The 15,302-nt window shown below is 43.5% G+C and overlaps 1 protein-coding gene across 2 annotated transcripts in view; it reads left to right on the top strand.

Moving 5' to 3' along the window:
• ENOPH1 (enolase-phosphatase 1) overlaps positions 1-15,302 on the top strand; it is a 75,723-nt gene that overhangs the window by 37,769 nt on the left and 22,652 nt on the right. For both annotated transcript variants that reach the window (XR_013272253.1, XM_077476164.1), the window contains exon 5: positions 6,051-6,174. Coding sequence is in view for 1 of the 2 variants with exons in the window: in XM_077476164.1 (XP_077332290.1) it covers positions 6,051-6,174 (124 nt within the window). In the remaining variant the exon portion in view is untranslated. The remainder of the gene's footprint in view (positions 1-6,050; positions 6,175-15,302) is intronic.

Here is a 15,302-nt window from a genome sequence, read left to right as displayed (position 1 = left end):
TGAAAAATCAGGAGTCTAAACAGACCTTAACTTTGAGAGAAAGTGACTAGGGACACAGATCCCCAATCCTTGCTCAGACTTCTGTTCATTCATAAACTGGAGCATAGTAAACAGTTTACAAGGCTTCATTTACGAATTAACACCGTACTAATCACTCACTTTGTACATTCAGAAAAGGAAGGGGCCAGTAACACTGAAGAAATTACACTTTGCTACAATGTAAATTAGTGAGTGTACAGCTTGTATAACAGTGTAAATTTGCTGTCTCCTCAAAATAACTCAACACACAGCCATTAATGTCTAAACCGCTGGCAACAAAACTGAGTACACCCCTAAGTGAAAAATTAAAAATTTGGCCCTATTTGCCATTTCCTCTCTCCGGTGTCATGTGACTCTTTAGTGTTACAAGGTCTCGGGTATGAATGGGGAGCAGGTGTGTTAAATTTGGTGTCATCACTCTCGCTCCCTCATATTGGTCACTGGAAGTTCAACATGGCACCTCATAGCAAAGAACTCTGAGGATCTGAAAAAAAGAAATGTTGCTCTACATAAAGATGACCTAGGCTATAAGAAGATTGCCAAGACCCTTAAACTGAGCTGGAGCACGATGGCCAAGACCATACAGCAGTTTAACAGGACAGGTTGCACTCAGAACAGACCTCGATATGGTCGACCAAAGAACTTGAATGCACGTGCTCAGCATCATTTCCAGAGGTCATCTTTGGCAGATGGTCGTATGAATGCTGCAGAGGTTGACCAGGTGGGGGGTCAGCCTGTCAGTGCTCAGACCATACGCCACACACTACATCAAATTGGTCTGAACAGCTGTCATCCCAGAAGGAAGCCTCTTCTAAAGATGATGCACAAGAAAGCCTGCAAACAGTTTGCTGAAGACAAGCAGACTAAGAACATGGATGGATTACTGGAACCATGTCCTGTTGTCTGATGAGACCAAGATAAACTTATTTGGTTCAGATGGTGTCAAGCGTGTGTGGTGGCAACCAGGTAAGGAGTACAAAGACAGTGTGTCTTGCCTACAGTCAAGCATGGTGGTAGGAGTGTCATGATCTGGGGCTGCATCAGTGCTGCTGGCACTGGGGAGCTACAGTTCATTGAGGAGACATTGAATGGCAACATGTACTGTGACTGAAGCAGAGCATGATCCCCTCCCTTCAGGGCAGTTTTCAAACATAATGACCCGAAACACACCTCCAAGACAACCAACCACTGCCTTGCTAAAGAAGGTTGAGGGTAAAGGTGATGGACTGGCCAAGCATGTCTCCAGACCTAAAAGTTTTTGAGCATCTGTGGGGTATCCTCAAACGGAAGGTGGAGAAGCGCAAGGTCTCTAAAATCCACCAGCTCTGTGATGTCTATTAGATTTGATGTGTATCTACCACAGGGTGGTCCTGGGGATACATTGCATAATACACATGCCACGTCCCAATATTTAGATTTACTAGAAAACACAACAACTAGTGTTGAAAGTGATGGACTTTTTAGGCATAAATATAGATAAAAAAGAATAATTTTAAACAAATTTTATTTCTAAAAACAAACAGATATTCAGTACCTCAGAGCATAATAGTTACACTGTCTAGTATAATATAAATGCATCACATTTTACATATATTCCCATATGCATACAACATGGGGACATTAAGGAAAAGAACCATCAATACCGAAAATACAATTGATAAAGACAGTGTATCATGGATGACTCAGCTCAGAGATGTTCTACATGTTACGCGTTCTCTACAACGCTTGTCTGTGATGTCGTAATGGAGGAGTGGAAGAGGACTCCAGTGACAACCGGTGAAGCTCTGGTGAACTCCATGCCCAAGGGTGTTAAGGCAGTGCTAGAAAATAATGGCGGCCACACAAAATATTGACACTTTGGGCCAATTTGGACATTTTCACTTAGGGGTGTACTCGCTTTTGTTGCCAGCGGTTTAGACATTAATGGCTGTCTGTTGAGGTATTATGAGGGGACAGCAAATTTACACTTGTATACAAGCTGTACACTCACTACTTTATATTGTAGCAAAGTGTAATTTCTTCAGTGATGTCATATGGGGCTTCCATTGTCGGCTGCCTCCTCTGCACCGACCTCCACAGTGAAGCTGCAGCTGACAGCGCAGCGTGAGATCGGCTTCAAAAAAAGTTTGTATACTGATTTCTTCTTTACAGAGCTAGATAGGTTAGTGTTAGATTGTGGATGTCTGTAGATGCAGGGATTTTAGTGCTAGGACGCACTTCTACTTTAACCCTTTCGGGGCCAGGCCCTGTGCACCATTTTGTACACTCAGGTGGCCAGACCATTTTTGCAAATTTTCTTTTGCTTTTTTTTATTTTTCACTTATAGCTTTCATATTTAAAAAAACAAAACAAAACCCCAAACCATATATTTTCTGAAAGCATATGATCAGTAGAATAAAAAGAAGGTGCTACTGATTTTTTTAGACCCCGCTGTATTTGCGCAAATGTTTATCAAACCAATATATTTGCAAAGAAATACACTAAAACCATTATTAGCAGATAAAAACACAGCAAATTTTACGAAATTCCTCCTATATATAAAAATTTAACCTATATTGAGTTAATAAATACGAAATATTTTTTCATTCTTGCCCTACAGCTTTCCGAATTTCTGAAAGACCCCCAAAACCATATATTTCCTGAAAGCATATGACCTCTAGAATAAAAAGGTGTTACTGATTTAGACCCTGCAGTATTTGTGGAAATGTTTATCAAACCAATATATTCGCAAACAATACACTAAACCCATTATTAGCAGATAAAAACACAGCTAATTTTACAAAACTCCTGCTAAATCGCTACTAAATATAAAATATATCTTTGGTGAGATATTGGTGGTCTAAACAGACCCCATATCTCTTCTTTTAAAACAGAGAAAGTCTCTGCAGTACTTTACTTGAATGTATAGAGATTCCTTATTCATTCATAAAATGACGGTCTGACAGCTGATATATAGTAACACTACGATTGTTACTGTGGAAGATATTTATGAAAGGCAAATCCACTTTGCACTACAAGTGCACTTGGAAGTGCAGTCGCTGTAAATCTGAGGGGAAGCTCTGCTGATTTTATCATCCAATCATCTGCAAGCTAAAATGCTGTTTTTTTATTTTCCATGCATTTCCCCCTCAGATCTACAGTGACTGCACTGGAAAGTGCACTTGTAGTGCAAAGTGGATTTGCCTTTTGTAAATAACCCCTTATGTATCAATGTCAGTGGGAGGTCTAAGCCCACGTACACACGGTCGGAGATTTTGCCAACCAAATCCGTCGGATTTTGCCCGTCGGATTTAGTCTGACGGATTGTGTCCGAAACTGTTGCATACACACGGTCGGGCAAAGTGGGCGAAAAATCCGATCTTTCAAAACGTGATGACGTAATTTCGTTACGATGGGACTACATTCAGGCTAGTAGCCAATAGCTTTGATGTAGGAATTTGATCTGAGCATGCGTGGCACTTGGTCCGATGAAAATGCTCTACACATGATCGGATTAGGTCCGTCCGGCCCAGTTGGTCGGGAAATATTTCCAACATGTTGGAAAATTGGGTCGGACGGAGATTCGGACGGAATCAGTCCGATGCATACCACACACAGTCGGATTATCTGACGACACGGTCCGATAAGACTCATTCCGACAGATTCTCCGACCGTGTGTACAAGGGCTAAGAGCTGTAGTGATCACTGCCTGCGTCCTCTCTACTAAAGGGGGGAGCTTGGTAAACACATGTTTATAAAACCCCCCCAATCCCTAACTTCACCCCCACCCACCGCGCTCCCCAGCCTGACAGATCTCAGAGATCAGTGCGAGGAGGAGAAGGAGGGATGCCGCTTGGAGTGGCCATGGATCAGGGGTGTGGACAGGATAGGAAAAGGGAATAGAGCAGTTTTAGAAGTTAGTGGCGGGAGGTGGAAAGGCAGGGGACAGGGAAGCGGCGGCATGCGGGGGGGGGGGGGTACAGTCACATTATAGGTTAATAACTGATCAGCGGGGTGTAATTCGAGTTATTAACCCATAATGTGACTGCCCCCCCCCCCCCCCCCCATGCCGCCACTTCCCTGTCCCCTACCTCTCCACCTTCCGCCACTAACTTCCATCTAAAACTGCTCTATACCCTTTTCCTATCCTGTTTCACCCACCTTCTACCCCCCAGCACTGTGTGGAAACACACTTGTTACAGTGTTTCTGACAGTCTAGATGCAGAATCCAGGCAGAGATGTAGTGAAGAGGGCAGACAGCCCCATTCTCTTTTCCTATCCCCTTCACGCTCCCCTCTAAATGTGTTGAGTGTAAGCAGACACATCGAGGCTGCAAACGTTTCCAAGCCTATGAAGCAATCATAGGGCAGTGTCACACCTTCTAATCGGCTGCAGTTCCTGACCATCTGATTACACAAAGCCAGGGGGGTGGGGAGCTGCTTCTAGTTCACAGGGTCTGCCCAGCCCCTTGTACCTGGCTGAAGTGCACTGATATGGTGGCTGCCTTTAGTAAAGCTTGGTTGCAAGAAAGGCTGGGAGCGCTGGAGCTCCTTCTACATTTTCTATTTTTTTTTTTTTTATTATGTCCCTATGCCCACCATGGTCCCTATTAGAGGCTCTGTACTGAGATGGAGCTGGGAGGGTATCTGTGCTGACGAGAGCCTGCTGAACAATTCTGCTATAAGTACAGCGTACGGACCTGGAAGTGAAAGGGTTAATAGGTGGCCATCCAAATCCCAACACTGACATGCAGTGGCTGAAAACCAAAAATTAAGATAAATCAAGAAGGAAACGGACAGACTAACCAGTCAATTGCGGGAACACCAAATCTACAAAAAAAAGGGCAGTTCCTACTAAATTACCAATAACATGTTTGTGCCTTTCTATCCTCCTAAGTGTGTCTTACTTGTAACAATTGATCCCATTAGGCCCCTTTCACACTTGTACGACTTGTCCTACGATTTGGGACTGCAAAGTGGCATGACAAGTTGTTCCCCATGATTTCCAATGACAACCATTCATATTAGTTCGACTCCAAGTCGTGCCAACTTCAAAGTAGGCCCTGCACTACTTTGGTCCAACTTTGATTAGAGTTACACAGGCATTCCCTGAAATCGCAGCAAAAATTGCGGTAAAATCGTGCGACTTTGAAGTCGTGGTTGTGTGAAAGGGGCCTTATGCTGAGCACCATTGCTTTCCATATCATCACCTGTATGAGGTGCATAATTCTTATTACACTTACAATCTGCAACCTTGGTTGCCATATAAAATCATCAATAACAGATAGTTTCTTTCATATTGCTTTCTGTTCTTGTTTGATATACTTTAGTTTTTTTGTTTTTTATATACTTTTGTGTTTTTCCTCTGAAATCTGGGTACTTTGAGGTTATTTTCTGCTGGTATATGACCTCTATGGTTATTTATGCCTCTGATGCCATTAAGCTGATTATATTTCTGCTCCACTGGGAGATCAAAATCTCACCCTATAGGAAATATGTTGCGCTTTTCCAAGCATGTGATGTCATTTTCCTTGAAAATTATGTTTTTGAACGTTAAAGGCCTTAATAGTTCATATAGATAGGAGATCCATGATATGAAGAGAAGCTCTCTCTAAAAGAGTGCCCAAGAGACACACTTGTATAACCCCCTCCCAAATGTTCCCAATACCCATTTTGGTTCTTTGCGAACGCAGACAAATTCCTGTACGAAATATAGTAGTCTTTTCACAACAGTTTGTAGAATGTGACACTTCCTTCAGCTCTCCAGCTGAAAACCTGTACAGAGGTACAGGAACATAATAAACACACATATATATTCCTGCAAAAACTTGTGCATTTATTATTTTTTTAAGGTTAATTTAATCTTTAAGAGCTAATTCCATTTCTAGCAAATCAGTTGATATTTTTCTGTACTTGTAGGTTTTTTAAAGGGATATAATGCTGGCAAATGTGCATGCATTGCAGAAATGTACTGCTTATGTTTTTTGCTTTGTTTTGATTTTGCCTTGACATACACTTTAATATATTTTCCAGTTTTTTCAAGGGCATTTTGACACTACTGTGGGGTCTAAAGTGGAGAGTGCAAGTTACAGAAAAATTGCTGATCATATTGGATGTTCAACAGAAAATATTCTTTTTTTAACTGATATTACTAAAGGTAAGCATACTTGCAACTACATGTGCATAACTCTTCTGTATCATAAGGTTCAAGAACATATAGCAGTACCCAGAAATCTAGCTTATAGCTCCTATCAGCTAACCAGTTATTTAGTTTCTCAGCCTAGTCTAAAGGAAAGAAAGTTTATCTGATGCCAAAACTTTTTCATTTTGAATAGGGTAGGGTAGGGAGTGGTTCAAATAATGTCTGCCGCAACTATGCAGTAACACCAAAAATGTATTTCCCTAACCAGTCATGCACCTGCCTGTTTATTTTGCCACCCAGTTTGCTTTGGGAAGTCTCCCCTTCTCTTCCTGTCTTGTAGACACAACAAGAAGTGAGATAAAATCTCTCCAAAGTTATGGAAATGCTTTCTTAAACAGCTATCCCCAGATCAAGTGACTACTACAAAATCAGATCAACTATTTAGTGACCATTCTCCTTGTCAATACAGTGTATAAGTGCCGGTTCACACTAGTGCGATGCGAGAACCCTGCATATCAACTGCGGGTTCCCACATCGCACCCGACATGCACGGCAGTTCACACTGCCATATGCGAACTGCTGGGGAGTGTCATTATATGTTAAAGACACCCCCATTTCATCTCGCATATCGCACTGCGAACTGACACTTCGGACATGAATCGAATTGCATATGTGTAAACACATGCAATCCGATTCTGGTCCGAACAGAAAAAAGGGTCCTGTGTGTGTTTGGACCGAATGCGGTGCGATATGAGCCATACTATCTGTATGGCTCATATCGCACCGCACAGACATCGCTTGTAATGTGAACAGCAGTGGCGCTGCGAATTACAATAGTGTGAACCGGCACTAAAAGGATACATATAAACATTAGGTTTATTTATCTTGACAACAGATCATGAGATAAAGCCAATGTGTTTTAGGGGCACAAAGCTCCCCTTTCACCCAGGCTGATGGATAAGGTAACATAAAACTATTCCGATAAATATTTAAAACCACAACTATATTACCAATTCATAAGATATGGTGTACTGAGACAACATAATATATACTAAAAAACATAACAATCCCTCCAAATTGCAGCTATTCTATTCTATTCTTATATTTTGATTTTACTATGGTCCCATTACATTCACTTCAGTTGTTCTTAGTCCTGCTACTCACGATATTGCCTTCTGTATCCCTCTCTGCACAGAATTGCCGCCTGCAAATAATGATATCTGAATGATGCCTGTAGCTGCTGGCATCATTCATATATAATAATAATAATAATAAATTTTATTTATAATGCACTTTCCATCAAAAGACCTCAAAGTGCTACATAATTACAATAAAAACAAACAAACCGCTTAATTTACAAAACATTTGCTAAAAAGAAAAGTCTTCAACCCCTTTTTAAAATTTTCAGTAGACTGAGAAACCCTCAGACTATCAGGCAAAGCATTCCACAGACGTGGGGCAGCAGCACAAAAGGCCCTATCTCCCATGGTTTTCAACCTCGTTTTTGGAACCTCTAAACAATTCAAATTAGTTGAGCGAAGAGAACGCGGTAGATTTTGCAATCTAAGAAGTTCCTTAAGATAAGGTGGAGCTTGTCCATGTATGCATTGATGCACAAGAAGAGAGACCTTATACTCAATCCTTGTAGAGACCGGCAGCCAATGAAGAGATTTTAAAATTGGAGTGATATGCTCATGCTTCCGCACTCTCATTAGGATCCTCGCTGCAGAGTTTTGAACGTATTGCAACCTCTGCATGCTCTTTCTCGGAATCCCAATGAGAAGTGCGTTGCAATAATCCAATATATCCCTGCACAAAGTCAAGGACGTCATATGACGGCATGCAGTATTGAAGTGGTTAAGCCTATCCAACATGCTCCTCCGTGCTTGGACGGGAGAAGAAAAAGAATGATCTATCTGTTCCACCTCCTCCCATCCCTACACCTCTTTGTCTGCCCCGCCTACTCTCCTATCCCCAGTGTGCAGCCAGTATAAGAGAGGGGATATGGGCAGGAGATTTGAAGTCACAGCAGCTTCAGCTGCATCTGGTGCCCCTGTGTGAGCCATCGGATGGCATTTGGCAGCCTTGGGTGAGTGGGAGCTGTACTGTCTCAATCTCCCTCCCCAACTCTGGTCTTCCAGTAGCTTCACAGACATGGCAGGTTGATTTCCTGTCTAGGTAGCCTAGGCTCACACTTGTTAGGACCAGGCTTTTACAGACTGCATGCTTTCACTTCTAAACCTCCACCTTAGATCAGCCCAGGAGGTGGAGAGTTCTGGTGTAATTGCATGAGATTTTTTGTTCGGGGGGGGGGGGGTGATCATTATGGAATTTAGGTCACAGATGACGCCTCTGCAGGTCTGATGTGACAATAATGACACCAGCATTGGATATGCGTACACACAGATCACTGCAAATTGCATCATCAGCAGTATGTGAGCTGTGCCTTATGTCTCCTGTAGAAGTATAGATTCCTTGCTGTATTTTGGGATCAGTCCTGGTAGTTGTGTCTATGTACTTTTCTTTATACTTCTACATGCTTATATGCTGCGGATTGTGTTGAGTCCCCTGTTCATTGTCTTTTGTTGCACGGCATATACTGTACAATGTATGAGACATTCCCGCTTCATTCTGACACCCATCAGCGTACATTATTTTGTGGAACTCTATGATTGATGGAAACCTGTCAAACTTTAGCACCATGAGCTATAGCTATCAACTCTGATATGTGTATGCTGTTGGCAGGAAAATCTTCCTGCTGTCACAATTCAATAGCTCAGTGGACAGGATTCCCCCATCCACCCTGAGGATATGGATGGGGAAATCAAGTCAGTTTATTTTGTTTTTGTTTAACCTGCTAGTGACCTGTTTTTCAACAAAACAAGCTGTCCTGCAGATGTAGCAGTTAGAGGGATGAGACAAACCATTTACCACTGACAGGCGTGCTTACAATGATCAGCTTTTATTTATGTAAAACCTTTATCCATAAAGGGGAAAAAAAACAGTTGCTCTGATTGTAAAGTGTTAGCTGGGATTTGTCTTCAATTTGTTAATGTATCTAAATCTACTAGTACATCAGACACTCCCCTACCCTCAGACTGCCAATGTTACTGTTCAAATGTGCCCACTGTGCTCCTTCATCCAAAGTGGGGGCACTCTAAAGCTGGATACATACTTTACAACTTTTGAGTTTAGGTTTGACCTCATATTATATGATTTTGGTAAATCTAAAGTAAATTTAATTGTGTGTGTCCAGCCTATTACAGGAGGTGTGTTACTAGCCAAATCACCCAGTGGAAATCCTTAAAAAAAGAAGAAAGCGAATGCAGCTGCCACATCTATCTGGGTATTCTGACAGCCAGTGGTGTCATCTGTCAGAATAAAAAAAGCTTAGCAGGGGTAAGGGGTTGCTCATCCATCGGTGTTGTTAGTGTAAATCAGGGGTCTCAAACTCAATTTACCTGGGGGCCGCTGGAGGTAGATTCTGGGTAAGGCTGGGCCGCATCAAGTATTCCACAAAAAATGCGCTTACAAAATATCATTATTCAGATTCAAATGTCTTTATTAACAGTTCTTTAACATTTAACTTTTAGAACATGAATGGACATAAACTGTTTGAACATGGCTTTATCTGCCTACTTCTTGCTGCTAGAGATCTGACAGCGCTTACTCTTGCATAGCCGAGCCACATTTGGCGTAAGTGAGGAAGCAGTTGAGACCCTCAGCACAGCTTGAAGAATGAGCATCAGTAATTCTAGACCTGTACTTTGACTTATTGAAGTTCAAGGTAGAGAAGAGCTTTTCGCACAAGTACAGTGGTGTGAAAAAGTGTTTGCCCCCTTCCTCATTTCCTGTTCCTTTGCATGTTTGTCACACTTAAGTGTTTCGGAACATCAAACCAATTTAAACAATAGTCAAGGACAACACAAGTAAACACAAAATGCAATTTGTAAATGAAGGTGTTTATTATTAAAGGTGAAAAAAAATCCAAACCATCATGGCCCTGTGTGAAAAAGTGATTGCCCCCTAAACCTAATAACTGGTTGGGCCACCCTTAGCAGCAACAACTGCAACCAAGCGTTTGCGATAACGTGCAATGAGGCTTTTACAGCGTCCTGGAGGAATTTTGGCCCACTCATCTTTGCAGAATTGTCCTAATTCAGTTACATTAGAGGGTTTTTTCGAGCATGAACGGCCTTTTTAAGGTCATACCACAACATCTCAATAGGATTCAGGTCAGGACTTTGGCTAGGCCACTCCAAAGTCTTCATTTTGTTTTTCTTCAGCCATTCGGTGGTGGACTTGCTGGTGTGTTTAGGATCATTGTCCTGCTGCAGAACCCAAGTTCGTTTCAGCTTGAGTACACGAACAGATGGTCAGACATTCTCCTTCAGGATCTCTTGGTAGACAGCAGAATTCATAGTTCCTTTCATCACGGCAAGTCTTCCAGGTCCTGAGGCAGCAAAACAGCCCCAGACCATCACACTACCACCACCATATTTTACTGTTGGTATAATGTTCTTTTTATGAAATGCAGTGTTCCTTCTACGCCAGATATACTTGGACACACACCTTCCAAAGAGTTGCACTTTTGTCTCATCGGTCCACAGAATGTTGTCCCAAAAGTCTTGGGGATCATCAAGATGTGTTGTGGAGAAATTGAGACGAGCTTTGATGTTCTTTTTGCTCAGCAGTGGTTTTCTCCTTGGAACTCTGCCATGCAGGCCATTTTTGCCCAGTCTTTTCCTGATGGTGGAGGCATGAACGCTGACCTTAACTGAGGCAAGTGAGGCCTGCAGTTCCTTGGACGTTGTTGTGGGGTCTTTTGTGACCTCTTGGATGAGTCGTCGCTGCGCTCTTGGGGTAATTTTGGGCGGCCGGCCACTCCTGGGAAGGTTCACCACTGTTCCATGTCTTCGCCATTTGTGGATAATGGCTCTCACTGTGGTTCGCTGGATTCCCAAAGCTTTGGAAATGGCTTTATAACCCTTTCCAGACTGATAGATCTCAATTACTTTCTTTCTCAATTGTTCCTGAATTTCTTTGGGTCTCGGCATGATGTGTAGCTTTTAAGGATCTTCTGGTGGACCTTACTGTGTCAAGCAGCTCCTATTTAAGTGATGCCTTGATTGTGAACAGGTGTGGCAATAATCAGGCCTGGGTGTGACTATAGAAATTGAACTCAGGTGTGGACAACCACAGTTATAGTATGTTTTAACAAGGGGGGCAATCACTTTTTCACACAGGGCCATGATGGTTTGGATTTTTTTTCACCTTTAATAATAAACACCTTCATTTACAAATTGCATTTTGTGTTTACTTGTGTTGTCCTTGACTATTGTTTAAATTGGTTTGATGTTCCGAAACACTTAAGTGTGACAAACATGCAAAGGAACAGGAAATGAGGAAGGGGGCAAACACTTTTTCACACCACTGTATGTGCTCCCAAAAAGACACATGGTCTGCTTGAAAGCTCAGGGAAGCTGGGGGGCAATTCTCTTAAAAATTGCCCAAGTTTGTCTGCTTTTCCACTCACATCCCTAAACTTGGCTTTGAGTTCAGAGTTACACTGCAGGTCAATGAGCTCTATTTGAAACACTGGAGGGGCATCTTGCACATCAAAGGAGAAGGGGTCTGCAAAAATTTGAAATGTGGCTCTGTCTCTTGAAGTCTGCAAATCTATGATCAAATTCCTCCTGTAGCCTCAAAATGACATCCACATACTCCTCATGACTGAATAGTGTGCCTGAATCAATGAGTGACTTGCATGCTGGGAAATGGCAAAGGTTTGTTTGAGAAAGCTGGTCTTTCCACAATATAAGTTTTGTAGAGAACGCTCTCACGCTGTCATAGGCAGCACTGACAAGTTGCCCCTGGCCTTGTAACCTCTTATTCAGTACATTAAGCTCATGTGTGATATCAACCAAAAAAGCTAAGTCCATGAGCCATTTTGGATCACTTAGCAAAGGAACAGAAGCCCCATCTTTCTCCATAAAAGCTTTCACTTCCACTCTCAACTCAAAAAATCTCTTCAATACGTTTCCCCTGCTGAGCCAACGCACCTCGGTAAAGTAGAGCACATCCCCATATTCTGACTCTATTTCCTCTAAAAAAGCACGAAACATTCTGTGTTTTAAGCCCCTGGATCTGATTTGATTGATGCATTTCACAACGAAAGACATCACGTTGTCAAACTTCAGGCATTTGCTGCAAAGGGCCTGCTGATGAATAATGCAGTGCAGAGCAATGACCTCCTCTAAACCTTCCTCTTTCTTTTTTTTATTAACAAGTGCCACCAGTCCTTTTTTCCTCCCGATCATTGATGGCGCTCCATCAGTTGTTATTCCGACAAACTTCCTCCAAGGCAAACCAGCATTCTGAAAAGCATCACACAGCTGGTGAAATATCTCTTGGGCGGTGGTCTGGCCATGCATTGGAACTAGTGAGAGCAACTCCTCTGTGACTTCAAAATTGTCATCAACACCCCGAACATAGATTGCAAGCTGGGCAGTGTCGGTGATGTCTGTGGTCTCATCAAGAGCGACTGAGTATACACTGAAACATTTTATTTTCTCACACAGTTGATCATAAATGTCACTTGAAAGGTCAGAAATGCGCTCTGCCACGGTGTTGGAAGAAAGGCTGATGTTGCTAAACTGACCTTTCTTTTCTGGAGAGATAATACTTGCAGCCTGTAACATGCACTTTTTTATAAATTCCCCTTCTTTAAATGACTTTCCTGCTTTAGCAATCATCATACTAACTACGTAGCTGGCTTCGACTGCTGCATCATTCTCTTTGGTTGCTTTCTTAAAGAAATCTTGTTGCCTCAGCAGACATGTCTTAAGTTTAGCAACCTGGTTGGCTCTCTCATCTTCCTGGTACTTTGCATACTCCTCAGCATGTCTAGTTGTGTAATGACGCTTCAAATTGTATTCTTTGGGCACTGCAACTTTCTCTGTGCAAATAAGACAAGTTGGGATGCCCTTGTGCTCAATAAAGAAATATTGCTTTTCCCACTTTTCCTGAAATTGTCTGTGCTCATCATCAACCTTTCTCTTCACTGCAGGCTTTGAGCAAGACATATTTGGGGCTGCGTACCAAAAACTTAGGCCTATGGTGCCTTGAGATACCCACTTCAGCACAAGGTGCTCTGGATGAGCGGAAATAGAGTTTCCCAGTCCCCCTAGCTGCCTAGCATGACCTTCGGCAACATTAAAGAGGACCTGATTTTTACTCACAGGAGTAGCCAAATACCTTTAGGGTGGGCACGCACCTGTCTGGTTTATAAAAATAGCACTCCTCCACTCTGCTGTGCCCCCCTGTATATTTCTTGCCCTGTATGCTAATACTGAGCATCAAGGAGGAAGAGACGCTGGGGTTTCTCAATGGGCGTCTCCTTCTCCATGTGCCTCAATCCAATCACAGTGAGAGTCACAGCCAGGAAGAAAAAAACTCCTTGTCTGTGACACTCTTTGATGTGATTGGATCACAACACAGCCAGGGAGAAGGAGACGCCCATTGAGAAACCCCTGCGTCTCCTCCTCCCATGCAGGGCCTCCAATGGCAGAACGTCCTGTCGCCTGAACGGGAAAGAGAAGAAAAAAAGTGAGGCGTGGAGAGCGTGACTGACAGGCTGGTACTTGCCTCTCCGTGTCCCTCCCATCGAAGAAGATGAAGTCGCCGCTCTGAACGCACTTGGTGCAGGTCAGCGTCCGGCGGTGTTACACAGCGGGCAGCGCTCCACCGCCACTTACTCCCCCTGGTGAGACGCCGAGGTACTGTACTTGGCGGTGGAGCGCTGCCCGCTGTGTAACACCGCCGGAGGCTGACCTGCACCAAGTGCGTTCAGAGCGGCGACTTCATCTTCTTCAAGTACCGGAGGGAAGGTGGCTAAGTGCTTTTCCAGGCGGGGGGCCGCAAAATATTGTCCCGCGGGCCGCAGTTGGCCCGCGGGCCGCGAGTTTGAGACCCCTGGTGTAAATGGATGAATCTGTCTGTACACTGTACAATCAGATTGTACAGATTAGTTTCATCAAAGTTAGTTATATGAAGACAAACCTGAACATTGAGTATCAAATCAGGCAGGCCATTATATTGCATAATTGTTAAATAATCTGAAAGAGGATAGTGTAGTGTATGGTTAGCCATAGATGTCATGCCGTATGGAGGTGGGGGGTTGCATTGTAGAAGGGAAGGTGTGTGGTATTGGGACAATGGTGGAGGGGGGGGGGGGCACCAAAATCAGCGTTCATCTGCGTAGACAAAAATCCTTGCATCTTCCCTGCGGCCAGGTATGGGGGATCTGTGTATAGAGGAGATGATTGCCGTGTTGTTATCAGGAGGTCCCATCCCCTCCATCATCCTGACCCCACATAACATCCATAACACAGAGAGAACATGCAGAGTCAGCGTGCAGAAGGAAGTGGGAGGTGCTGGGGAAGCACAGGGCTCAGAATATCATCATCACAGCCTAAAACCCATCCTTTATATTATTGTGTTCTTTGTGTTCTAGATAGAGTGTGGGGAACAGTCTGCCTGCTCTTTACTTCCCCTCACTTCCTATCCCGTGATCCCACCTGAGGGATATTTCCTGTTCTGCAACACCACTGGAGGGAGTCTTCCCCTCACTTTGTGTTTCTGTGACACCAATGGAAGGAGTCTTCCCATCGATTCCTGACCCTGTGACATCACTGGAGGGAGACTTTCTCCCTTATATTCCTGACCCTAGCACAGGAACAGCCATAAAGTTGCTTTACTATAAATGTATTCTTGTCTTCTCTGCAATCTCTGTCCGTCTCCTGTACTACGTCTGTAGTCTCTGTCCGTCTCCTGTACTACGTCTCCTGTACTACGTCTGCAGTCTCTGTCCGTCTCCTGTACTACGTCTGCAGTCTCTGTCCGTCTCCTGTACTACGTCTGCAGTCTCTGTCCGTCTCCTGTACTACGTCTGCAGTCTCTGTTCGTCTCCTGTACTACGTCTGCAGTCTCTGTCCGTCTCCTGTACTACGTCTGCAGTCTCTGTCCGTCTCCTGTACTACGTCTGCAGTCTCTGTCCGTCTCCTGTACTACGTCTGCAGTCTCTGTCCGTCTCCTGTACTACGTCTGCAGTCTCTGTCCGTCTCCTGTACTACGTCTGCAGT

Source organism: Lithobates pipiens, unplaced genomic scaffold (assembly GCF_037356315.1).
Source record: "Lithobates pipiens isolate NorthernLeopardFrog02 unplaced genomic scaffold, aLitPip1_a1.2 Scaffold_13, whole genome shotgun sequence".
In the NCBI taxonomy this organism is placed as follows: Eukaryota; Metazoa; Chordata; class Amphibia; order Anura; family Ranidae; genus Lithobates; species Lithobates pipiens.
The sequence above is the reverse complement of the archived record's forward strand: the minus strand, read 5'-3'. Positions and strand labels throughout refer to the sequence as shown.